Source organism: Spermophilus citellus (genome assembly GCF_964194105.1).
Source record: "Spermophilus citellus genome assembly, chromosome: 3".
Taxonomy (NCBI): domain Eukaryota; kingdom Metazoa; phylum Chordata; class Mammalia; order Rodentia; family Sciuridae; genus Spermophilus; species Spermophilus citellus.
Genome location: NC_138184.1, coordinates 14,211,701 through 14,236,565, shown reverse-complemented (window position 1 = coordinate 14,236,565; position 24,865 = coordinate 14,211,701). Strand labels below are relative to the sequence as shown.

The following is a 24,865-nucleotide window of genomic DNA, read 5'->3' as shown; positions in this document are numbered from 1 at the left end:
TTTTGAGGTATTAAACTCAGGATTAGGGATTACTGAGAGCTTTACTTTTAATACATTCTATCCAACTGCTTTCCAAAAAATATGTAAACAATTGCTCTTCCCACCAGCAGTCTATTTTCAGCCTTACCATTACTGCGTGTGTTTTGTCATGCTGGGAATCCTAAAGAGATATGTATCATTTAATAAAATATACTGTTAGATTGTATTCCTGTTTTTTTTTTTTTAAGAGAGAGTGAAGGGGGGAGAGAGAGAGAGAGAGAGAGAGAGAGAGAGAGAATTTTTAATATTTATTTTTTACTTCTTGGCAGACACAACATCTTTGTTTGTATGTGGTGCTGAGGATCGAACCCGGGTCGCACGCATGCCAGACAAGCGCGCTACCGCTTGAGCCACATCCCCAGCCCATGTATTCCTGTTTTTTATTCTCTTTATCGATCATATGGGTTGTGCATTTGGCATTTAATAGGTTTTTTAGTTTGTTCACTTTTTGTTTTGTTTTGTTGTTGAACTTGGGATTGAACCCAGGGATGCTTAACCACAAAGCCACATCTCCACCTCTTTATTTTTTGAGATAGGGCCTCGCTAAATAGCTAAAGCTGGCTCTGAACTCCTGCCTCAGCCTCCTGAGCTGCTGAGATTACAGGTGTGCACCAGCACTCCAAGCCCTAGAGTTTTTATATGAGGAAATTAGAATTCAGCAGTAGGCATATAAAATATATATATAGACCTATCAATCTATTTAATCAATCACACAGTAAATATGATGTGGAAGGATGGAGCATTTAAGCAAAAGATAAGATCATATCAGGTAGTGGTTCCTGGCTTGTGAAGTGGCTGGATGATTATACTTGAGGTACACTTAAAGACCCCCAGTCTGGTTAGGGTCTTTGGCGGGGCTGAGCCTTGGGTGTGGAAGCACGGGTAGGGTCGGGTGGGCTTGCCAGGAGCCACTTCTTCAGCCCTGTCTGCCCTGCCCTCAGCTCATGATGGAGCAGTCTAAGAAGTCCTCGCTTATGGTGGCCCGCAGTATCCTCAACAACAAGCTCATCAGCAAGAAGCTGGAGCGCTACCTTAAGGTGAAGGCGCACCCCTCTTTCCCCACCAGTCAGCCCTGACTCCTGGTACCCGTCCCCACCCCAACCCTGATTCTGCGGGCCCCTCGTCCCTTCAGTGTCTTCGCTTCCTCTTGCAGGGAGAGAACCCTTTCACTGATAGCCCCGAGGAAGAGAAGGAGCAGGAGGAGGCGGAGGGCAGCGCCCTTGACGAGGGGGCATCGGGCGAAGCTGCGGGAGTCGTGGAAGGAGAAGAGATTGCTCTGGTCCAGCCCCCTGTGCCCCCTGAGCCGGCCCCCGGGACAACGTCGCCACCGCCGCCACCACCGCCTCCACCGGAAGAGGAGGAGGAGGAGGGCATCGTACCCCTGCTGGGCGGGGCGCTGCAGCGCCAGATCCGCGGCATCCCGGGCCTCGACGTGGAGGATGACGAGGAGGGCGGTGGTGGTGCCCCTTGACCCGGATTCCAGGCGGGCGGAGCCCGTGTGGCCCGCGTGGCCGAGGCTGGAAGTAGAGCCTAATAAAAGTTCTTCCTATCCACCTAGTTTGTGTGTCAGTGGGCGTCGCCGGCGGGTGTGGGAAGTGAGCGAAGGGATACGCTTGCGCGCGGGCGGGAGAGTGAGAGCGGTGCGCGCCTGCGCAGGGGATTAACCCTGAGGCACTGCAGCTCGACCACAACTCCCGAAATGCTATGGGCGCCCATCCTGAGCAACCCGGAAGGCAAGGTAGAACGACGGGGGCGGGCCCTGCGAATGGGCCAGCCAATAGTAGCGTGCGTAAAGAGTGACGTATGCACCTGGTCTTCCAGTAGCCGACGGCGAGAGGTGCGTTGAACGCATGCGTCTTGTGGAAGGGTAGAAAAAGGGTCTGCTGGCGAGTCGCGTCGAAGATATGGAGCAGGGCTACGGAGGTTAGTATAAACTGCTTGGCGCGTGGCGAGAAGGCACTGGCCGGCTAATGAAGCTCCAGTCCTGCGGGTTCGCATTATCGGGCTTTTAGTGGGAGCTCGGTTGCCGCAGGCCCGGCCCTGCGGAGAGGCTGCCGTGACGCGCGCGCACCGTTCATTGGTCCTCGGCGCAGTCGCTCCTGGGCCGCTGTGTGCGGATTGGTCGTCGGGGCCCTAGGGGGAGGTCGGGGCTCGACGGGCCGACGCTGCCGCTGGCTTCTGGGGGCGCCTCGGGTCGTCCGGGCAGCTTTTACCCCAAGATGCGGCGAAGCCCGGGCAGGCATTAGCGACCTCGAAGTTCGAAGTCCCGCCTTTCTCTTCCGAAGACGCCACAAAATGGCGGCGCCAGGGGGCGGAGCTTCAGCGTCCGGTCGTGGGGTCGAGGCCCGGGCCTAGGGTCTGCGGCCAAGGGTCGAGTGCGGCGGCTTGGGGGGCGGTCTCCTGTCTCCGAGCTGCCGCACCAGGGTCGTTCCGTGGAGGCTCGACGGGGCCTCCTTGGGAGTACTAGGCTTGGGCACCCGTCCCGGAAGTCATCCGGGCTGTGCGGGGTCAGACCTATCGCCGCCAGCCCCGCGGTGCTGCGCGGCGGGGCCGAGTGAGGCCCCATCTGGTGTTTGTTGGCCGTGGGAGCTATAAACAGCGTAATTCGATATCTTGAGTATCTTGATCAAGATGTTGAGTATCTTGTGTGCAAAGGTGGAAACCTGATGTGCTTTGGGCTATGCGACAGATTGGCCATTCTCCTTCAGGCTCCCTCTTATGGGGCTAGAGGGCCCGAGGGGTTGTGTAGGAGAGAACAACCCTCCATCTCCATTGGCCTGAAGTATCTGCCTACCTCAGAGCCGATCTTCTGGAGTTCCTTGTTTGCTGTCTCTGGAATGAGCCTCCTGGGAGGCCTTCTGCTCTGTGCTGAGAGCCAAGTTTGCCTATAGGGAACAATTGGAACATGCCTGGTGGGGCCCGACCTAGAGCAGAAAACTTAATGGTCTGATGAAAGGATGAGGGTATTGAGAGGGGCAAAGTAGGAGGATCCCAGCAGCAGGAATTGCTGAAAGAAAGGTCCTGAGGGCGGTGCACGTGTGCTGAGTTTCTGCAGGATCTTAGGAGAGGCTCAGCCTGGCTGTCCTGGCATTTCGATGTCTGGCTAGATCTTCCAGAATTTGCCTTCCTACCCACCAGATTTTTTTTTTTTTTCTTGGTACCAGGGATTGAACTCAGGGGTACTCAACCACTGAGCCACATCCCCAACCCTATTTTGTATTTTATTTAAAGACAGGGTCTCACTGAGTTGCTTAGCGCCTAGCAATTGCTGAGGCTGGGTTAGAACTCTTGATGCTCCTGCCTTCACCTCAAGCAGCATCAGGCTCCACACCCAGCTCCGCCAGATATTTTTGTAATCCTGTTTTAAGGCCCTTTAGTTTAGAGAGCCTCCCACCCCCACTTCCTGCCTGCCTTAAACCTTTAAGAACCAATTAAGAGGGCTGGGGATATAGCTCAGTTGGCAGAGCGCTTGCCTAGCACATGTGAGGCACTGGATTCGATCCTCATCACCACAAAAGGTATTGTGCTCATCTATTAAAAAAAAAAAAAAAGAACCAATTAAGATGCTGCAACATCCCTGATTTCTTCTGTCTCAGGAAGTGTTTTAAGATTGGGTTGATACACCAGTATCTCACAGGGAAGCAGCGAGTGTCCCAAGGTTAGTGTTTATTGCAGAACAGATGGGGATGGCTGCTTTGTTTAGCAGGATAGGGTAGTGAGGGGAAGGTATAGCTTGCAGAGGTGAACAGAGAGCAAACCTAAAGCATAGTAGAACAAAGGATCAGGTCCTCTAACCTCTGCTGTTAGACTCTGAATGGCATTCAGGGGCAGTGCTTGTCATGTGTAGGTACATGGTAGGCATTTGTACTAGTAAGGGAAGATACATTCTTGCTTCATCAAAGTGAAGTCATTTGACTGGCATGGGCAGTCAGCCTCCTGTTCCCTGCTCCAGGAACACAGATGAAGAGAAGCTATTTCCACACTCTTGCCTTCAGGGACAATGGGGCCCAGTTTGATGCCTTAGGGCCAGGCTGAGGTTCTGGGACTTTAAGGCCTGGGGAGCATTAGAAGGTTTAAAATCAGAAGGGAATCCCAAGGGGCACAGTTTATATCTCCAGATTCCCAAGTTTCTCTCATATGGGCTACTCTAGATGGGCTGAGCTGGTTTCCCAGGTGCACGGTGGGTGGGTCAACCAGCATGGGGGACTGTGTCCCAATGCACAGCTTGTCCTGTGATATCTTCAGTTGTGATGAGGTTGAGGGTGACTGCCCAACCTGTCTTCCAGTCCTGTTTCCCTCCCTTTTTTTTTTTTTTTTTCGGTTTTGGCCTTAACCTGACCCGAGTGTAATGAAGCATCAGCCTGTTGGGTGGGAAGATGACATAGAGGGATGGTGCTGCTATGGCTATGCTGCCTTCTCCTAAGGCTGGCACTGAACTCCTGGGAGGATGTCACTTTAGACTCCTCAGAGAACCTTAAAGCCCACATTCCCTAGTATGATAAATAAGATCTTAATACACAGGGTCTTCTTTTCACAGGCTATGGGGCATGGAGTGCTGGACCTGCAAACACCCAGGGTAAGCTGATCCTGCATAATGTGTTACAGTATGAACTTCCTTCACCTGAGGCCCCAGTGTGGCAGAGCTGAATATGATGCTTGCCCAGATCAAGAGGGGTGGTGACCCTGGGGCCAGCAAGCGTTTTCTCTAAAGGTTCAAATAATAAATATCTTTGGTTTTGCCTGTGATCTCTGTAGTGCAGAAACAGCCACAGGTAGGTCAGTGTGTACTTATAGATATTGAGATTTGAATATCAGAATTCTTGTGTTGTGAAATATTCTTAATTTTAGCAAAAAATTTCTTTCCTTTTTTTGGTACTGGGGATTGAACACTGGGCTGCATCCCTAGCCCTTTATTTTTTGAGACCGAGTCCTGTCTCAGGCTCTGGAGTTGCTGGTATTACAGGCATGTTCCATTGCACCTGGCTAAAATGTATGTATTTGTTGTAGGTAAATAGATAGCTGAGAGCATCATCAGTTTTTTTTCCTGTATATGATTGATATACTTTATTTTTCATTATAGCTTTAAATTTATAGAATTAAGTGGATAATACATAGAGTTCTTTATATCTGTCTCTACCAAGGCATAGGTTTTTTTACTAAGATCTGAAAGGAAACATGTATGAGAGTATAGAACTGTGATTCCAGCTGCTTGGGAGGCTGGGCAGGAGAATCCTAAATTCAAGGCCAGCCTGGGCAATTTATGAACCCAGTCTCAAATAGGGCTGAGAATATAGTGGTAGAGTAGTTGCCTAACGTGCACTAGGTTCTAGATTTGATTCCCAGTACCACAAAAAAAAAAAAAAAAAAAAAAAAAAAAAAAAAAAAAGGTAGGGGCTATTCTTCTCAGTAGTAGAGCATATGTTTAGCATATAGGAACCCATGAGTTTAATCCCTAGCACCCTCACCCCAAAAAGAGATCTAACATTTGTATGTTACATCTGTGCCTACTAATAAACCAATATCGATACATTAGTAACTAGTTTATTCTGCATTAAGATTCACTGTATTTTATAAGTAATTCATTTCATGTCAGTTTTCATGTAATGAAATGTTCTTTTGAGTTGTTTTTCTCTGACCATTTAGAAAAGTAAAACCGTTTCTTAGCTTGAGGGCTGTATAAAAACAGGCAGTAGGTTGGGTGTACACTAGCATTCACCTGTAATCCGAACTACTTGGGGTGCTTAGGCAGGAGAATCTTAAGTTCAGGGCCAGTCTTGCCAAGCTAGCAAGACCCTGTCTCAAAAGAGGTCTGAGCCAGGCGAGGTCTGTAATCTCAGCGGCTTGGGAGGCTAAGGCACGAGGATCCCAAGTTCAAAGCCTCCCTCAGCAACGGTGAGGCACTGAGCAACTCAGACCCCGTCTCTGAATAAAATACAAAATAGGGCTGGGGATGTGGCTTAGTGATCAAGTGCCCCTGAGTTCAATTTCTGGTACCAAAAACAAAACAAAAAGTCAAGGATGTAGCTTAGTATGGATTGAGTGCTTGCTTAGCATGCTTGCAGACCTGGAAATTCTGATCTCTAGTAATATATATTTTTTTTTTTTAAAGGCAATGTGCAGGCAGGCTGCATGTGGCCCAGGGCCTTTTGCTGACCCTTTTTCTAGAGTCTAGATCATTATTTTTATCTTATTTTGAAGGACCAAAATATGCTGTCAGGTGGTGAGGGTCTTTTGTTTTCTTCCAGCCCCTATTCTAGGGAGTCAGGGCTTTCTTTGTTTTCTGGGCTTGGACCCTGTCCCTACCGCCAGTGGAAGTGGGTTGCTTTTCTGTGTCCCAGGAAGAGGCCTCCCAGGTCCCTTGTGGCACAAATGACCCCTTACTCATATGTGTTAAGGACATGATTTTCCACTGATACCCTATTTGTGTGGTTGGCAGTCCCTGGGCTTTAGCCCTGGTGAAATTTGACACCCCTCACATACTGATGTTTGAACCCTGGGGCATTCTGCCACTAAGCTATAGCCCCCACCCATTTTTGTTTTAATTTTGAGATAGGATCTCATGAAGTTGCCCAGGCTGGCTTTGAACTTGTGCTCCTCCTTTCTCAGCCTCTTAAGTAGCTGAGATTATAGGTGTACATGCATTACTGTGCCCAGTTTGAGACTGACCTTTTTTAAGGGCTGTCCCTGGGGTCCAGGCTAGCTTCTCAGCTGATATTCCACAGTGGACCAGTTTCCTGGAGTTTATGCAACCTCCTTTCCCTCCCTAGTCCTCATGAGGGAAGTTGGGTTTGCCTAGGAGAGATCACTTGATATTGCTTAGTCTGCTCTCTGTAGCAAATGAGCAAGTCTAAGGGTAATCAAGGGTGCCACAGGAGCACTTCTGTGGCCACTGGAGCCTTGGCTCTTCTGGAATGAAGTGAAAATTGTCCCTCCAGAGGGTTTCAGACACCATTGTTCTACCAGTAAAGCTCTGAGTGCTTTTTTTTTTTCTCTTAAGGTACATATGGAAGTGGTGTGGCCAGCTGGCAAGGTAAGCTCTTTTGAGTTTTATATAGGCAAGTAAGCCTATGAGCAGGCACCCCTGCCTTCCATCCTGGCTGCCTTCACAGCTTTCCTGAAGGCTGGGCATGACAGGCCATCAGCGAGTTTTAGTGTTGTTTTCCTGGCTCTATTCCTAAGGATCCAGCTGGCCAGAACTGCTATACTGAGCATGAGGTGCTGTGGAGACCCAGGGGACAAAGCCAGCCTTAAGAGGCTGTGACTGAGAGCAGACTGGGTCTGTCAACTGCCCAAACTGCCACTCCCAGGCCCTCAGCCACCTCTGACTTGAGAGGGAGAGCAGGTTCTAGGCTTTGACCCAGAAAACCCACCACTCAGCTGAGGCTGCTCTTTGCTCTGGCCTCTTCCTGCTGCATTTTGGCTGGTTAGACACACAGTGTGGAGTGATGCCCGCAGCACTTGGTCCCATAACCCTCTCCTTTGTGGGTGGACCAGGGGTGCTCTTGCACACATGTCTGCCATAGACAAGCCTCATGGCTGCTGAGATCTGACTTGTTTCTTTTTTCCTGTGATAGGTTATGACAACTACAATTACTATGGTGCCCAGAACACCAGTGTCACTGCAGGAGCAACCTACAGCTATGGCCCAGCCTCATGGGAGGCCACCAAGGCTAATGATGGCGGCTTGGCAGCGGGGGGCCCTGCCATGCATATGGCATCCTATGGCCCAGACCCATGCACCGACAATTCAGATTCTCTCATTGCCAAGATCAACCAGCGTTTGGACATGATGTCCAAGGAAGGAGGCAGGGGCGGGAGCAGCAGCGGTGGGGAGGGCATGCAAGACCGAGAGAGGTGAATATCAACCTGAGCCCTTTACTGGGAGACTCTTGGCTGCCTAGCTTTATGCAGATGGGAATGGATACCCACTCTTCTTGCCTTTCTCATGACTTGGGCCATTTGGTGATTGCAGCCGGGCAAGGGGCGAGGGCAAAGCGTTGCAATAGTATTTCATATTTAGTTTTGAATGGAGGCTTGAGGCATAGTTCTTGACTAAGCTGCCTCGGATGACTTACTTATGCATCACGCTACTCCTGTGGCCAAGGGCTCCATGCCCTTCATTCAATAATGGAGGGTGTTGGTGGGGAGGGGCTGTGGGTACAGCTCAGTGGTAGAGCTCTCTCTTAGTATGTGTGAGGCCCTGGGTTCCATCCCAGCACTGCCAAAAAATGTAGTCGATGGTGTTTTGCCTTCATAGCATTCAGGAGGGGTACAGAGTGGTTTGGTTGGTTGGTCTGAATGTAAGGGGTCATTTTTGCTGGAGGTGTTGAGGTTATGCTGATTGAGGGTAGAAAGGGACACTCTAGATAGTTGGGCAGAGCCCTTAGCTGCCCCTAATGGCTTGTGCTTCCTTCACAGCTCCTTCCGCTTTCAGCCATATGAGTCCTATGACTCCAGGCCTTTCTTGCCCGAACATAATCCCTACCGCCCCAGCTATAGCTACGACTATGACTTTGACCTGGGGACCGACCGCAATGGCAGCTTTGGTGGGCAGTACAGCGACTGCCGGGACCCAGTCCGTGAGCGGGGCTCCCTTGATAGCTTCATGAGGGGCCGGGGCCAGAGCCAAGGCCAGGGCCAGGGCCAGGGCCGCTTCCAGGACCGGAGCAATTCCAGCACCTTCATGCGCAATGACCACTTTATGCCACCCTCAGCTTCCTCGGAGCCCCTTTCTGTTTCCTGGAATGAGCTGAACTACATGGGGGGACGAGGTCTGGGAGGCCCCTCCCCCAGCAGGCCACCTCCTTCCCTCTTCTCTCAGTCCATGGCCCCTGACTATGGCATGATGGGCATGCAGGGCATGCAGGGAGCAGGCAGTTATGACAACACTATGCCTTATGGATGTGGTCGGTCACAGACTCGGATTCGGGATCGGGTAAGCACGAAGTTCCATCAGGTCTTGACTTTTCTTCTTATTAGCTCTACAGAGGTTAAATTTATGTACTTCAAGGTCCACTCATTTTTAAGTGTACAATTCCACTTTTAGCAAGTTTATAGATTTGTACAACTATCAACACAATTTTGTTTTACAATGTTTCTGTCAACTCAAAATGAAACTGTTGCCAGTTAGCAGTCATTCCCTATTCCCTCCCCCAGGCCCTGACAACCATTTATCTGTTTCCTGTCTCTGGATTTGCCTCTTCTGGACATTTCATATCATTGGAATCACACATGTGGCCATTTGTGTCCGATTTCTTTCACTGAGCACAATATTTTCTTTGAATTTCAACTATGTTGTCTTTACTCTGTTTTTCAAAAAGACTGTTTTCTGCTTTTGTTCTTGGATCTGTTCTTTGTTTTTGTGGGATATTTTAATGGCCCAGGGAAGTGGTACATGGGGTGTGCTTATATCTGTAGCCCAGGAGGAGAGGGTTTGAGCGCTTCGGACCAGACAGCATGGGCAGGAAGCGAAAGCAGTTTCCCATGTACGAGGAACCAGAAGCCAAACTGGCTCGGGCTGACAGCGAAGGAGATTTTTCTGAAAACGGTATGCCCTGGGGCCAGTGGGCTGGGTGGACAAGATGAGTCAGTTGCCTAGTAGACACGAGGGAAACCAAGGGTGGTGTGTTAACCCCAAGTTCCCTCCGCCCCTACTGTGTCAGGATGGACTTGTTGGTCTGGTTAGTAAGCATAGGAGAGTGAAAACAGGGACTGACTTTTCCTTTTTCCCTTGTATCTGGCAGATGATGGAGCTGTCGACTTCCGGTCAGGAGATGAAGAATTCAGGGGTGTAAGTCCACCTTTAGGGGCCAGCCCCCTTTGTCTGAGTGGGATTTTTTTCTTTTATTGCACTTCTCCTTCAAGAGGGGAATAGCTACCCTGCTGGACTCCACTCTGCCTACATCTGAGTGGATTTGGAACCCCAGCTTGTAGCTGAGTTTCTAAGATTTTTCAGACAAGAATGATTCTCTTTCTAAAAGAGCTTCTAGCCCCTTGCCCTGGCCCTATGTAGTATTGGACCCAGCCATGTGCATAGTAAATGCACGGGTTGTGCAAGCTGAGACTGGCAGACACACACTGGAGGCTCATTGGCTGCCAGTTACATGCTGGGTGTGACTGACCCAAGTGCATGTTTTTTCTGTCCTCAAAACTAGCCACAGAATAGTGGCATTTAAAGCCAGGTCTCTGGGGAGGGTACCTTCCCTGTGTTCTGCAAATTCTGATCCTTCTGAGGGGTAGATCCTAGAAAAGGTTTCCTGTATGAGAAGCCTTCTTCCAGGTTCTTTTTGATGGTCAGATAGGGTGGGGGTTCTCAGAATACAGTGACTATAGCTTTTGACTCTCACTTGCTTCTTATTCAGCTGGTTTAGATCTTTATTAAACCCATAGCATAAGTCTTGAGTCAGGGAAGCTCTACAAGTCTTCTGACTGCTACTTTAATCTTAGGCTCACTGCCTAAGGCATCAGCTCTGTTCAGGTGTACAGTTAGAGGGATTGTGTTTTATTTACACCTGACTTGTTAGAATATTGAGTAAATACAAACAAATGCTTGGAAATTTGAAGCCTATTTTCAATTCAGAATGCTGGAATTAGCTTCCTACAGATTATAGCTTCTTTATATATTTTTTTTTCTTTTTTTTTTTTAAGTTGTTGTCAGACACAATACCTTTATCTCATTTATTTACTTTTATGTGGTGCTGAGGATCAAACCCAACGTCTCGCACATGCTAGGCAAGCACTCTACTGCTGAGCCACATCCCCAGCCCCAAATCATAGCTTAACCTACAGTTAATAGATGGGCTCCTGTTATTCTGGAGTGCAAAACTGCAGATGTGTATTTGCTAAGGGGCAAGTTTTGTAGCTTTAGAAATAATTGAAAGAGGGTCAGTGACTTAAAGACAGAAAACTCATTATCACAGAGTCTCTGAAGGCAACCAGGTATAGCAGCAAGACTTTCAAGCTCCTCTCCAAAGTCTTGAGGCTTGTCCTGATGCACAGTGGCTCATTTCCTGGTGGCACAGCATCCTAGGTCTAGGGTAACACCATCTATCAGGTGTTGACATGGGCTGGACTTTTTGTGGAGAATTCTGGAAGTACTACCTCACTGCCCAACTTTGCATATGCCCTTTTTCAGGAGGACGAATTCTGCGACTCCGGGAGGCAGAGAGGTAGGCATTACCCAGTGTCCCTTGTAAAATGTCCTGTGTCTATCCCGCATTTACCACCCATCACCCAGTCAGGGTGGGCTTATGAGCATGCCATAGGCCTGCATAGAGGGGCCCATGACTCGGGGGAAAAGGAGGGGCTGTGGCTGCTGGGTGGATATAAGTTGTGGTAATCACTCTGAGGCTTTGTTCCAAAATGTCTGGGGCATTATTTGCTGAAAAAGGATCCATTTGCCTTCCTTGGTGCAGGCTATAGAGTGGGGGAGCCCAACTCAGTGTCTGTGACATTTGTGGTGGTAGGAAGGGATAGTCTCAGAAGCCTAAGGGAAGAGGCCTCCATTCTGGACCATCTTCTCTGTCTCCCTCCAGCCAGTGCAGGTTCCTGAACTGTCGTGGACTTTATAAATCCAGTCTGTCAGTTGCCAACCCAGAGCTGTGCCCTCAGGCTCCCTGCTGGGGATATTGGCACCTGTAGTGCCTGCGGGTATGTGACAGCAGATACCTGTCAGGGCTGGGAGTAAGGTAGTAGAGGGCAGCCTGTTAGATATACCAGGCCAAGGTCTCTAGAGTCAGCCATTGCTCAGCAGGTCTCGTTGGTCCAGTACAGGAGACCTAGGAGCCTAAAGTAAGCAGGAGCAAAGAACAAGATTCTACCCTTTGGAGGGACATGAAGAAACCTGAGCCACAGTTTGCCCGAGTCTCCCCAAAACTACTTGTTTCTCTTGCTGTCTGGCCCCAAGGATCATAAGCTGGCCCAGTTGTGGTAAATGGTGAAGGCCCTTGGCTTCTCCTCTTAGATTCTCAAGCTTAAATGACTCTCTGATGTACCCCCACCCTACATATTGAAGCAGTTGTGTCCTTAGTGCAGGACCACACCAAGTGTTCAGCAGCTATGCAGCCGGGTGAATGCTAAAGCAAAGGTGACGTGTTTATTGCGCGCAGGTCCTGCTACCTACCTGGGATGACTTTGCTATTAAACAGCAGTCATAGTTTCAGGCAGTGACCTCTTGCCAAAAGTCCCACACGCCCTTTTGAGAGGCTTCTGAGCAGCGCACGCCGGTCGCCATCTTCGTGGGACAGTATCGGGACTGGCATCAGGGGTAGGGGTCACAGTTCAGATGCTTATCCAACCTTTTCCAGTATTCAGCCCTGGCCCTGAGCCTCAGGACTTGCCTGGTCTCACACTGGGACGCTGGCCACAAAGCTCTCCAATGAGCTCCTGTGTTGGCCCCAGCGGGCAGATGGGAGGACCAATTGGTCTCTTCCCATTTTTGTTTCTAGGATTGCTTCCCACACAGCCTTGGGAAAGCCCTAGGTTGTTGGTGTCTGTGAACGGAAGATGGAGGTTGGGCCAGCAAGGACTGTCAGACCTGCTGAGGCCCTAGTTCAGAAGAGGCTGTCAGGATGGTCATCCGGAGGGCAGTAGAGTGGCTTGTTTTATTTCCCAGGCCTTCCAGCTGCTGTGTTGGTACCTGGGGAGAATTACTTTCTCTTTAAGTGACAATGTGAAAAGACCTAATGATAGGGCACCAGATTGGACTAGCAAACTGGGGCAAGTCAGAGCAGACGGGCTACATGTGAGTGGGATGGACTTGCCATCCTTGCCTTGTTAGGCCTTGTGAGGAGTGAGGTGACTGACTCCTCTGGGTTCTCATCAAAGACCCTTGTCCACCAGGAGCCTTTGATGGCCACACCTCAGGGTGTCCTGACTCTGCCACATTGTGGAGGCAGAGGCCGGACATGGGCATAGGGTGTGCTGGCCAAACTGCAGCCCCCAACAAGGCCTTGGAGCTCAGTTCCTCTGCAGACTCCTCAGAGCATCTCGAAGGGACTTCTTTGTTTCAGGAGAGAAAGATGAGGAGGACGAGGAAGTGAAGAAGAGAAGAGAAAAGCAAAGGAGGAGAGACAGGATGCGGGACCGAGCAGCTGACAGGTGAGAAGCCAAGAGGATGAACAGAGCCAAGGATTTAGGCACAGACCCCTTGTTTATTGTGGCCAGACCTTGGCACTATCTAGGCTTTACTGAGCTTACCTGTTCTGGCTCCATAATTTAGGAGAGTCTGGTTTGATCTGAATCCCAAGTGTCAGGAAATCTTAAGCCTAAGTCAGTGTAGACAGAACGAGGGAAACAATTGAGAACATGTAGAAAAAAATAGGTGTGGTTGCATTTCTGCTCTTACTTGGTGAATCAACCTCTGGCAGATTTCTTTCTCAGTCTCACATCTGGAATTATACCTGCTGACAAGACTGTGTGGCCCATACATGCCCAGCAGGGGTCTCCCTTGTGCTCCAGCAAGCCTGAGGGGTATCCTCTCTCCTGGCTTGGCGTTTGGCATTCCAGAAAGTGACCTTCATTTAGCAGAGCTGGCAAAAAGGTGACTTGGTGCTTTGTCCAAATCCAGATCACCTCTGGAATAAGATATAGCAAGAATATATGTATACATCATCCTACCGTCCAGATTTTGCAGCTTCTCTGTACAGGTTCTCTTTTTATCTTAACGCTCAAACAGGACAGATTTTTCCATGCAAAGAAATGCTTGGCAAAAAACAATAGAGACTGGGAAGTCACAGGGTCATTTCTTCGTAAGTGGTACAGAAACTCATGAAAACTTTTTTCTTCAACAGATAAATGACTGTTAGGTTGGGTCTGTTTTCATATAACATGGAAACTGAAATAACTTAAAAAAAAAGAAATCTTTAGACAGACTACACTGGTAGCCAAGGATCTCAGTCATCTTAGATTGTTACAGGGGAGGTAAAAATATAGTAGGGAAGTATGGATTCCCTGCCTTTCTTTGGTAGCTTTCTTCTAGTTCTTTTCATGGAACTCATGAAATAGTCCTCTTTGCTCCTCTGTTTGGAGTTGTCTGTAAAAGCCAGAGTGTCTTATGATGTAGTCAGAGATCAAAACCAGGTAGGGAGAAGTTTGAGTTGGCAGATGAGGAATCCCGAATGCCACCTGCCTGCACCCTTAACCCTCTCGGTTGGGGTTGTACAGGGGTTCTGCAAGCTGCTCTCCCTTGCCATACAACCTGATTGCATTTGGTGAAGCTTTGGAAACACACGACAGGAGCTTAAGCTTTTATTTATAGAATCCAGAATGTTAAGTCTCAAGGAAGAAATTATTTTGTGTTGTGAACTTTGAATTATGTAAAGTCTTCAGAAATTTTTTTTCCCCTCAGTACTGCTGATTGAACGTAGGGGTGCTCTACCACCAACCTGGCTTGGGACTTGGGATCCTCTTGTCTTAGCCTCCCGAGTCACTAGGATTACAGGTGTGCAGTGCCGCAGCAACTAGAATTTTTCTCTCACTTAAAATAAGATTGTCACATGTCATCTTGGTGGCTAAAGACAAACCCATCTGAGAAGCTGTGGAGTTAAATACCAAGTTCCCAGAGCAGTCAACTAGAGTTTGGGAAGTCCACAATTCTAAAAAGTCACCATCTCAGGGTGTTCTCTTAGAGAATTTGGGCTAAAGAGAGACTGATATGTTAAAGAGTTATTGTGTGAATCATTTTCCTGAAGTAGCTGCACGGCTGTATCCTGTTCTTCAGATGATGGGGGTAAGTTCGGGTAACTGCTGCTCTGCCTCCCTGCAAAAAGTGAGAAGGCTTGGTTAAAAAATTGTGTTTCCTTTACCATTTCAGCTCTACCCAGAGATGATCTGGTGATCTTACTCACCACTGTTCTTTTCCTGTTCCTTCTTCAGGATTCAGTTTGCCTGTTCAGTATGCAAGTTTCGCAGCTTTGAAGATGAAGAAATCCAGAAGCATTTGCAAAGCAAGTTCCACAAAGAGACATTGCGATTTATAAGTACCAAGCTGCCTGACAAGACAGTAGAGTTCCTCCAGGTAAAGGACACTTGGCCTCCACTGCAGCATTTCCCAACTATTCCACAGGTGTCAGATCTCTTGCAGAGAAGGGAAGCGGTAGGGAAATGAGAAACCTAAATATGATCAATTTCTTTTCCCAGATTAAAGTAGTTGTACAAATCACTGAGTCAGAGGTGCAGTTGAGAGCTCCAGCTACCATAGTTTCTGCACAGAGCTCTCAGATAGGATCTTCCCACCCTCTGTGCAGGTGAGAAATATTGTCCTCTCATTTCATTTGGTTCCATATCCCACCCCTCTAGGAATACATTGTAAACAGGAATAAGAAGATTGAGAAGAGGCGTCAGGAACTGATAGACAAGGAAAGCACAAAACCAAAACCAGATCCTTTCAAAGGTGAGTTGTGATGCCAGAGAGCAGGTTATTTTAAATGATCATGAGGCATGGGAAGTGACCCTTATAATAGTACAAATGGGGCTAGGTGTGTAGCTTATTAGTAGAGTGCTTAGCATGCTAGAGGCCCAGGGTTCTATCCTTAGCCGAGAGCTTCGAGAATGTGAAGTCAGGCCCCAGGGGAAGAACACTTAAAATGGAAAAAAATCCCAAGTCTGGCCTAATGGAGATCACAGTTCCACAGGCAGCTTATCAGAGTGATCTTAAACAACATGGTGGGCTCCCCCTGCCTTTGTTATGAATAGAGAAGACTGGAATGATCAGCAAAGTTGACATGTAGAATTCTTGAGTGTAGAGGCCAGCTGCTGTGACCCCACATTGCTGTGGGAGAGCAGGCAATGTATTTCTCATTTTGTTCTAACTGAATCATTAGAGAGCATTGCAAGGAGAAAATGTGGGACTTGTTGGGGAACAGTGAGAAAGCATCACTTGCTTGGGTTGCATAACAGGGATTGGCCAGGAACACTTCTTCAAGAAGATCGAGGCTGCTCATTGCCTGGCCTGTGACATGCTGATTCCCGCGCAGCACCAGCTCCTCCAACGGCATCTGCATTCAGTGGACCATAACCACAACCGCAGGGTGAGTCTTCTGATGTGGGCATAGGTGCCTGGAGAGTGGGGCTCAGACCTTCTGTCTCATACCGAAAGTGTTCACACTTATAGGGTCTCTTGTTGTATTTCTATTGTCTGTCATTTCATTGGCTGTAAGATTCACCCCAATTTCTGTTAAAAAGTAACTCTGGGCTGGGGTTGTGGCTCAACGGTAGAGTGCTCACCTAGCATATGTGGGGCTCTGGGTTTGATCCTCAGCACCATATAAAAATAAATGAATAAAATAAAGGTATTGTGTCCAACTACAACTAAAAAATTAATGTTAAAAAAAAGTAACCCATGTAACATATTGAGACTTGTATCTTGGTTCCCCACCCCACCCCCACTACACACAGAAAAGAGAGAAAATAAGTTGCTTAGAATTTATCAAATACAATAGCTGAAATTGTCCTGATTTCAGAATGTTCTTTTAACCACCAGGTACATTCCCTAGTAGCTGAACAGCTATGGACATCTATAAGCTGAGGCTCAGGGCCATTAAGAGCCCAGGGGTGTGGGGAACCTAGGTTTCAGGACAAGTTGTTTCCTTGTGAGCTAATGGGTCCTGAAGCTAAATGTTTAACTTAAGAGTCAGCATGGTTTATTATTGTTGTTGTTGTCAGTTTCTAAGTATATTCAATCCTCCTTACCCATGAGTTTCACACCCATAGACTGAAGTAGTTGCTGATCCGTATAACAACTATGTACATAGTAGGGAGGATATACGTGCAGTGCATAGGTTTTGTGCAGATGCCTGTACCATTTTATATATGGGCCTTAGCATCTTTGAATTTTGTGATCTGAACGGTTCCTAAAGCTCATCCCCTGCAAGGCCAAGTATCTGTGTCTGGTGAGGGGTGATAAAGAGTGGGTGTGGCTAGTTTGGTCCATAGGCTGTAGTGTTGTGGACCTCTGGTTTATTGTGGCATTGTTGTTGGTTAAGACCTGATTAAAAAAAAATAAAAATTAAAGGTAGATGGTAATTGTTGAGGAGAGAGGTAGAAAGATTTCATTTATTTGTTTTTCATGTTGGGAACTGGATGGTAGGGTCTTATACATACTAAGCACACAGTCTGCCATTGAAAATTATACCCCCAGCTTAAGCACCATATTTTAAAACATGTTTCTTTTTCTACATCAAGGTTTGAACCCAGAGTGCTTTATCACTGAGCTACATCCTAGCCCTTTAGTTTTTGAGGCAAGTCTTGGTAAATTGCCCAGGCTGGCCTGGAACTGGGACCCTCCTGCTTCACCCTCCCAAGTAGCTTCGATTACAGGCATTCTCCACCACACCCCACTAACAACATCTTTATCTATAGTTACCCAACTGGTAAATGGTGGTTTCAATAGATGCTTACCCATGCCACATTACTATTAAAAATGAGCAAAAAAGCACTCTACAAGCAAGGGATTAGTATGTCAGTGTGCAAGCTCTAAAACACATTGACACATTCTTATTGCTGCTGTTAAACTTATTGTGAAGGTTTATCCATTTCTCTTACTTAATCCATATAGTTTGTAATTGTAAATTTTCTTGCTTCTTTACATGGCATGTTGATAGCAATGGCATGTCTCTGTTTTTGTCTTCAGATTATTAAACTGTTCTACTTGGTTTCATTATCTTTATTCCAAAGACTCGCAGATGCCTGCTTTCTCTCATTTTTGTAGCCTGGCATTTTGATATTTGTGTCAACAAAGAATGGTATTAGTTGCCTCTGAGGGCTGCTTGGAATAATCTGGCTAGTTTGTTCTCTTACTCCTCTGCATTTTAGAAATCCCTTGTTTGGTTCCCTTTGCAGTTGGCTGCTGAACAGTTCAAGAAAACAAGTCTCCATGTGGCTAAGAGTGTTTTGAACAACAGACACATAGTGAAGATGCTGGAAAAATACCTCAAGGTTTGTATCTTAGAATCCAAGGGGCAGGAGAAGTCTTTGAAATGGAGGATGAGTATGGAATTATATCCAGAGTGTAGTATTTATGTAGTCAAAAGACTCCATTTATATTTTTATATATATTTATTTGTTCTAATTAGTTATACATGACAGCAGAATGCATTTGGTTCATTGTACACAAATGGAGCACAGCTTTTTTTTTTTTTTTTTTTTTGTGAGAGGAGAGAGAGAATTTTTAATATTTATTTTTTAGTTCTCGGTGGACACAACATCTTTGTTGGTATGTGGTGCCGAGGATCGAACCCAGGCCGCACGCATGCCAGGCGAGCACGCTACCGCTTGAGCCACATCCCCAGCCTGGAGCACAGCTTTTTCATTTCTCTGATCGTATACGTCAAAAGACTTCAATTTTGAGTCTTTTTGATACTGGAGTGCATCAGCCCAGCCTTGGCTATGTCAAAACTTGGAGGGTCAGCCTGAGCAACATAGTGAGACCTGTTTCAAAAAAAAAAAAAAAAAAAAAATTGAAGGTAGATGATAATTGTTGAGGAGAGAGAGAGAGAGATTTCACTTATTTGTTTTTCATGTTGGGAATTGAATGCAGGGTCTTGTACATACTAAGCACACAGTCTGCCACTAAAAACTACACCCCAGCTTAAGCACCATATTTTAAAACATGCTTCTTAATTTTGTAGGGATGCTTTTTAGATTACCTTTTTCGGGGTAGGGACAATATTGACGTGTGCTAGTAAGAAGTGTGGCTTCTGAGGGTGTTAGACTTGGGTTAGAACCATCACTCTAATGGTTAATAGCTGTGTGATCTCAGGCAAGTTACTGTTTGCTTTAATTTTTTTTTTTTTTTTTTTTGGTTCTGGGGGGATTGAACCCAGGGGCACTTAACCACTGAGCTACATCCCCAGCTCTTTTTATCTTTTTGAGATAGGGCCTTGATAAGTTGCTGAGGCTGCCTTTGAACTTGCCATCTTCCTGCCTCGTCCTTTAAAGCCACTGGATTATAAGAGTGCAGCATTGTGCTCAGCAAGTTAATGATCTTGAAGTCTCATTTCCTTATCTGTAAAATGAGAGAGAATTTTTAATATTTATTTTTTAGTTCTCGGCGGACACAACATCTTTGTTGGTATGTGGTGCTGAGGATCGAACCCGGGCCGCACGCATGCCAGGCGATTGCGCTACGGCTTGAGCCACATCCCCAGCCCCTCCTTATCTGTAAAGTGAGAACAATCTTCATGTAAGGGCCATGAGCTTAAATTAAACTAAAATTTAAAAATAGTGTTCCTGTAACTGTTTAGTAAGTCATTTAAGAAACCCTACATCCAAACTATGCCTCCTGGTTATATGTGTGAATAAAAAATGCAAAATAGGGGCTGGGCCTATTAGCATATATGTGTGAGGCCCTGGGTTCAATCCCCAGTACCACACAAAAAAAGTGAGGGGACTGGGGTTGTAGCTCAGTGGTCAAGTGCTTGCCTCGTGTGAGGCACTGGGTTTGATCCTCAGAACCACACAAAAATAAATATACAGGGGCTGGGGCTCAGTGGCAGAGCACTTGCCTCGCACATGTGAGGCACTGGGTTCGATCCTCAGCACCACATAAAAATGAATAAACAAAATTTTTTTAAAGATATTTTTAAAAAATTTTAAAAATAATAAAATAAAAATAAATATACTGTGTGTTCATCTATAACTAAATACATATTTAAAAACAAAGAGAAGATTGCAAAATAGTTCTGGTGAAGATTTTCTGAGAAGTCTCTTTTGAAGCTGTTGGGAATTTAAGAGATTCTCTGGTGGACTCTGCCAGGCCTGAAAACATGAGCTCCCAGAAACCTGGCCTACTTCAAACTCATTTCTCCAACTGATCTGTGTTTCCTTTTGTATAGGGTGAGGACCCTTTCACTAATGAAACCGTTGATCCTGAAATAGAAGGAGATGACAATTTAGGAGGTGAAGATAAGGAAGAGACACCTGAGGAGGTGGCTGCAGAAGTCTTAGCAGAGGTGATTACAGCAGCCGTGAGAGCTGTTGATGGGGAAGGAGTGCCAGCTGGAGAGAGTGGTGAAATGCTGGCTGAAGGGCAAGTCCCCGTGGGTGCAACAGAGGCCAGCAGCAATCTCCCCACTGAACAGCTACTGGAAGAGCAGACTTCCTGTGGAACATCATCTGAGAAGGGCAATACCGAAGCTGAGGCAGGAAGTGAGGCCACAGTGCTGGCAGCAGAGGCAGAAAATGCCCTAACAGTGGCTGTTCCTGCCCCAGCTGCTGTGGAATCTGAAGTGGGACAAAGTGATGCAGAGGCCAAAGATAATATTCATACAGAATAATCCTCTTTTTCCCTGTTTCAAGGGATGTATTATATAATGCATTGTTCTTTCTTCTTTGATTTATAAGCAGTACTAGGGTGTGTGTTACTGGAATATGCTGTGAGCTAATTTTGATGAAGAGACTCAACCTTTTCCTTCTGAACTATGTAACCCTTGGGCTTGTCTTACACAGTTGCGTGGCTTCCCACCTTGATTGAAGGCAAAAGTACATTCCCAAAGCAGCTGACACTTCTCTTTACATAGCAGTTGGAATAATAAAATTTAGGCAATTAGATCTTGATACTTGTTAAATATAGCCACTGACTGAATGCCTCTTCTTTCCCCCTCCTTCTTTGGTTGGGAGCAGACCTATGTTAGTCACATATATTGCTTTGTAATGGATTTTTTTTTTCCAAGCATTTTCTCCAGCTTCAGCTTTTGACTTCTGCTGTTGTAGTGCAGTGTATGGTGTGATCCTCACAAGATGTGGCAGCATCTTGTTAGCATGTGATGTTCTTGTCACATCAGTGAACTCTTATCAAAGGTTTGATGAATCTCGCAGACGGGCACTACTGGAAACACTCAGTTGACACTCAAGAATGAGAAAGCCAGCTGGGTGTTGTAACACACACCTGTATTCTCTGGTACAGGAGGATTTCAAGTTCAAGGCTAACCTTAGCTACTTAGTCTCAAAAATAAATAAAAAGGTCTGGGGATGTGGTTCAATGATTTAGTGGGTTCAATCGTCAGTACCAAAAGAAAGGGGAAAAAGTGAAGCCAGGCCAAGTGCAGTGACACGCCTGTAATACCTGGGACCCAGGAGGCTGAAGCAAGGGGATTGCAAGTTTGAGGCCAGTCTTAGCAAGATTCTCAAAAAATAAAAAGGGCTGGGGATGTAGCTCTGATAAAGCGCCCCTGGGTTCACTTCACAATACCAAAAAAAAAAAAAAAACAGCAGCAGTAGGACTATAGTCCTTGGTATATCATACTTCCCTAGCATGTGCAAGACCTTGGGTTTAATCCCAGAAACAAAGATATAAACATTTAATTTAGGTAATAGAGTTCTACCAGGCCCGATGGTGCACGCCTATAATTCCAGTGATTTGAGAGGCTGAGGCAGGAGGCTTCCAGGCCAGCCTTAGCAGCTTAGACCCTGCCTCAAAAAGACTGAAAATAATCCAGTGGTAAAGCCCCCCCAAGGTCTATTCCCCAGTAATAAAAATAATACTTTGGAGGTTGTGAATCTGAAAGAAGTAGAGTCTAGCTGTGCTGAAGATAGTATACACAAATTATAGTTTCATGTAATCAGAAGAAGTGGACAGTCTTTCCCTTTTAAATAAGGCAGTTAAATCTTTGGTGAGCTATCTACTGTATGTATACCTGGTACTAATTCATGATGACAATTCTAAACTCAAGGAGCTTTATTGGAGAGACAAGATGAACATTAATGAGAAAGTCAGTATTGACCAAATGCAGAAATGAACAGCTCGATAGCCAGTAAAAAGGTGCCTCATGAGTCGTTTCTGCACATCATTCCTTACTGCTACATAGATGTGGCCTAACTGCAGATTGAGCTTGTTCTCAGAAGCTTTTTTTTTTTTTTTTTTTTGGTGGCAGTGCCCTACTAGCTGGGGTTACAGGTGTGTACCACGATGCCTGGTTCATTACCATATATATATTTTTAAGTTGTCAATGGATCTTTATCATTTATATGCAGTGCTTTACACATGCCAGGCAAGCACTCTACCACTGAGCCACAACCCCAGTTCCTTATTACCATTTTTTAAACGAACAATCTGGTGGCATTTGGCACATTCACAATGTTGTACAACCATTGCTTTTATCTAGTTCCAAGACATTTTCCTCATCCTAAAAGGAAACCCTCAAACCTGTTAACTACCCATTTTGTCGCCCACAGCCTCTGACTACCACTAATCTGCTTTGTCTCTGGATTATCTTTTCAATATATAAAGGGAATCAATATATGATCTTTTATTTTCATACACCATAATGCTTTTAAAAGTTCCTCTATGTTAATACCATTTATCAAAAATTCACTTATGGCTGAAAAACATTCCATTGTATGTATATGCCTTATTTTTAATCTTTTCATCAGATTGATAAGAATTACTTCTGCCTTTTTTTTTTTTTTCCTTTGTGTACTGGGGATTGAACCTAGAGGCGTTTCAACACTGAGCTACATCCCCAGTCCTTTTTTTTGTTTGTTTGTTTTAAATTTTGAGGCTGGGTCTCACTAAATTGCTGAGAATGGCATTGCATTTGAGATTCTCTTGTCTCAGCTTCCAGAGTAGCTGGGATTAAGCATGTGTGCCATCATACCCAACTCTCCACATCCTTGACAGAACTTATTCCTTTTTAAAAACGTTTCTAGCTATCATGGTGGAAGGATTGGCCTCACTGTGTTTTTTGCTCCAGACACTAAGCAAGCCTCTACTACTGCGCTGTATCCCCAACACCTCACTGAGGTTTGGTTTTGGTACTGGGGATTGAACCCAGGGGCCCTCTACCACTGAGCTGCTTCTCCAGCCCTTTTTATTTATTTTGAGATAATCTCTAAATTGCTGAGGCTGACCTTGAACTTTGCAACCTTCTTGCCTCAGCCTCCCAAATTTCTGGGATCACAAGTGTGTGCCACCACACCTAGCCCTCCTTGTGCTTTGGACTGGCATTTGCCTAATGACATGATAATGGACATATCTTTCTGTGCTTGTTGACCACTTGTGTATCTTTGTAAATCTACTCGAGTTTTTCACCCATTTCTCCCCTTTCTTTTTGAAATTGGTCTGGCATATGTTGCCTACACTGAGTTCATACTTGTGGGCTCAAACAATCCTCCCACCTCAGCTTGATTAGTAGCTGGAACCACAGGTATATACCACTATGCCCAGCTTCCATTTTTAAATTGGATTACCTTTTTAAGTTACAGGAAGTATTTATATAAAACTTATGAGACATTATTTGCAAATATCATCCCATCCCATGGATTGTTTCCTCTTTTGATAGTGCCCTTTGAGGCTCAAAAAGGTTTTATTTGGTTTTTTTCTTTCTTTCTTTTTTTTTTTTTTTTTTTTGGTACTGGGGATTAAACCCAGGTGTGCTCTCCCATTGAGCTATACAACCCCAGCACCCCCACACCCTCGTTTTTAAAGATAGTTTCTCCCGAATGTGCCCAAGATGGCCTTGAATTTGCAGTCCCCCTGACTCAGGCTCTCAAATTGCTGGGATTACAGGCATTTGCCACTACCCCAAGCAAGGCACAAAAAGTTTTAATCCTCAGTATTGCAAAAAAACAAATTTTTTCCCCTGGTACTGGGGATTGAACTCAACCACTGAGCCACATCCCAGCCCTATTTTGTGTTTTATTTAGAGACAGGGTCTCACTGAGTTGCTTAGCCTCACCATTGCTGAGGCCAGCTTTGAACTCATGATCCTTCTGTCTCAGCCTCCCGAGCTGCTGGGATTACAGGTGTGCACCACTATGCCCAGACAAAAAACTAACTTTGAGCAAGCCAAGACAACTTGTGCATATTGTTTCATTTGTTACTTGTGCTTTTTATGTCATATCTTAAACCAATGGCAAATAAAAGGTAATCAGATTTACCTCTTCTAAGAGTTTTATAACTCTCATTTAGATCTATAATCTATTTTTTTGTTTTGTTTTGTTTTTAGGGGGTGAGTTGTACTGGGAATTGAACTCAGGTGCTCCACCGCTGAGTTAGATTCTAACTCTTTTTACTTAGAGACAAGCTTTTCCTAAATTGCCCAAACTGACTTCTAATTTGTGATCGTCCGCCTCAAGTCTCCCAAGTAGCTGGGATTATAGGCATGTGGTGGGTACTAGGGGTTGAACCCAGGGGCATTTTACCACTGAGCTGCGTTCCTAGCCACTTTTTAGGACAGACTCACCATACTGTCCATGCTGGCCTTGAATTTACAATCCTGCTGCCTCAGCCTGCAGAGTAGCTGGGATTACAGGCATCCAGCACCAAGCCCTACTCCAAAGTCATTTGTTGGAGAGACTAATCTCCTAATGAATGTTTTTGGCACCCTTATCAAGTCAGCTGACCTATAGCAACATGGGTTTATTTCAGGACTCTCCGTTGTATTCCATCATTCTATATACCTATCCTTATGCCAATACAACACTGTAGCTTTGAGGTAAGATTTGAAATGGGGAAGTGTTAATACTTCAACTTTCTTTTTCAAGACCACTTTAGTTATTCTGTGTTCGTTGAGTTTCCATATGAATTTTAGGGTCAGCTTGTCAATTTCTACAAAGGAGCCTACGGGTCAATTTGGAAAGTACTGCCATCTTTACAGTCTTCCGATTCATGAACACAGATTTCTCCACTTAGTTAGGCCCTTTTTTTAATATTTAAACTTTAGTCGTAGTTGGATACACTACCTTTATTTTATTTACTTTTATGTGGTGCTAGGATCGAACCCAAGGCCTCGCATGTACTAGTCGAATACTTTACTGCTGAGCCACAACCCCAGCCCTTATTTAGGCCTTTTAATAGTATTTTTTTAGTTTTCAGTGAATAACTTTTATA

The 24,865-nt window shown here is 45.8% G+C and overlaps 2 protein-coding genes across 3 annotated transcripts in view; both read left to right on the top strand.

The window, feature by feature from the left end:
* AKAP8L (A-kinase anchoring protein 8 like) overlaps positions 1-1,596 on the top strand; it is a 37,256-nt gene extending 35,660 nt beyond the window's left edge. For both annotated transcript variants that reach the window (XM_081283465.1, XM_081283464.1), the window contains 2 exons: positions 981-1,076; positions 1,193-1,596. In XM_081283465.1, the coding sequence (XP_081139591.1) occupies positions 981-1,076; positions 1,193-1,510 (414 nt within the window). In that variant the 3' untranslated portion in view covers positions 1,511-1,596. The remainder of the gene's footprint in view (positions 1-980; positions 1,077-1,192) is intronic.
* A 254-nt stretch (positions 1,597-1,850) lies between these two features.
* AKAP8 (A-kinase anchoring protein 8) lies at positions 1,851-20,607 on the top strand. Its single transcript, XM_081283463.1, has 14 exons — positions 1,851-1,962; positions 4,577-4,615; positions 7,037-7,069; positions 7,614-7,893; positions 8,458-8,974; positions 9,457-9,586; positions 9,783-9,829; positions 11,174-11,207; positions 13,050-13,137; positions 14,914-15,055; positions 15,337-15,430; positions 15,937-16,067; positions 17,878-17,973; positions 19,872-20,607. The coding sequence occupies exons 1-14, from the start codon at positions 1,944-1,946 to the stop codon at positions 20,310-20,312; spliced, it is 2,091 nt and encodes a 696-aa protein (XP_081139589.1). The 5' UTR covers positions 1,851-1,943; the 3' UTR covers positions 20,313-20,607.
* Positions 20,608-24,865: the final 4,258 nt, after the last annotated feature.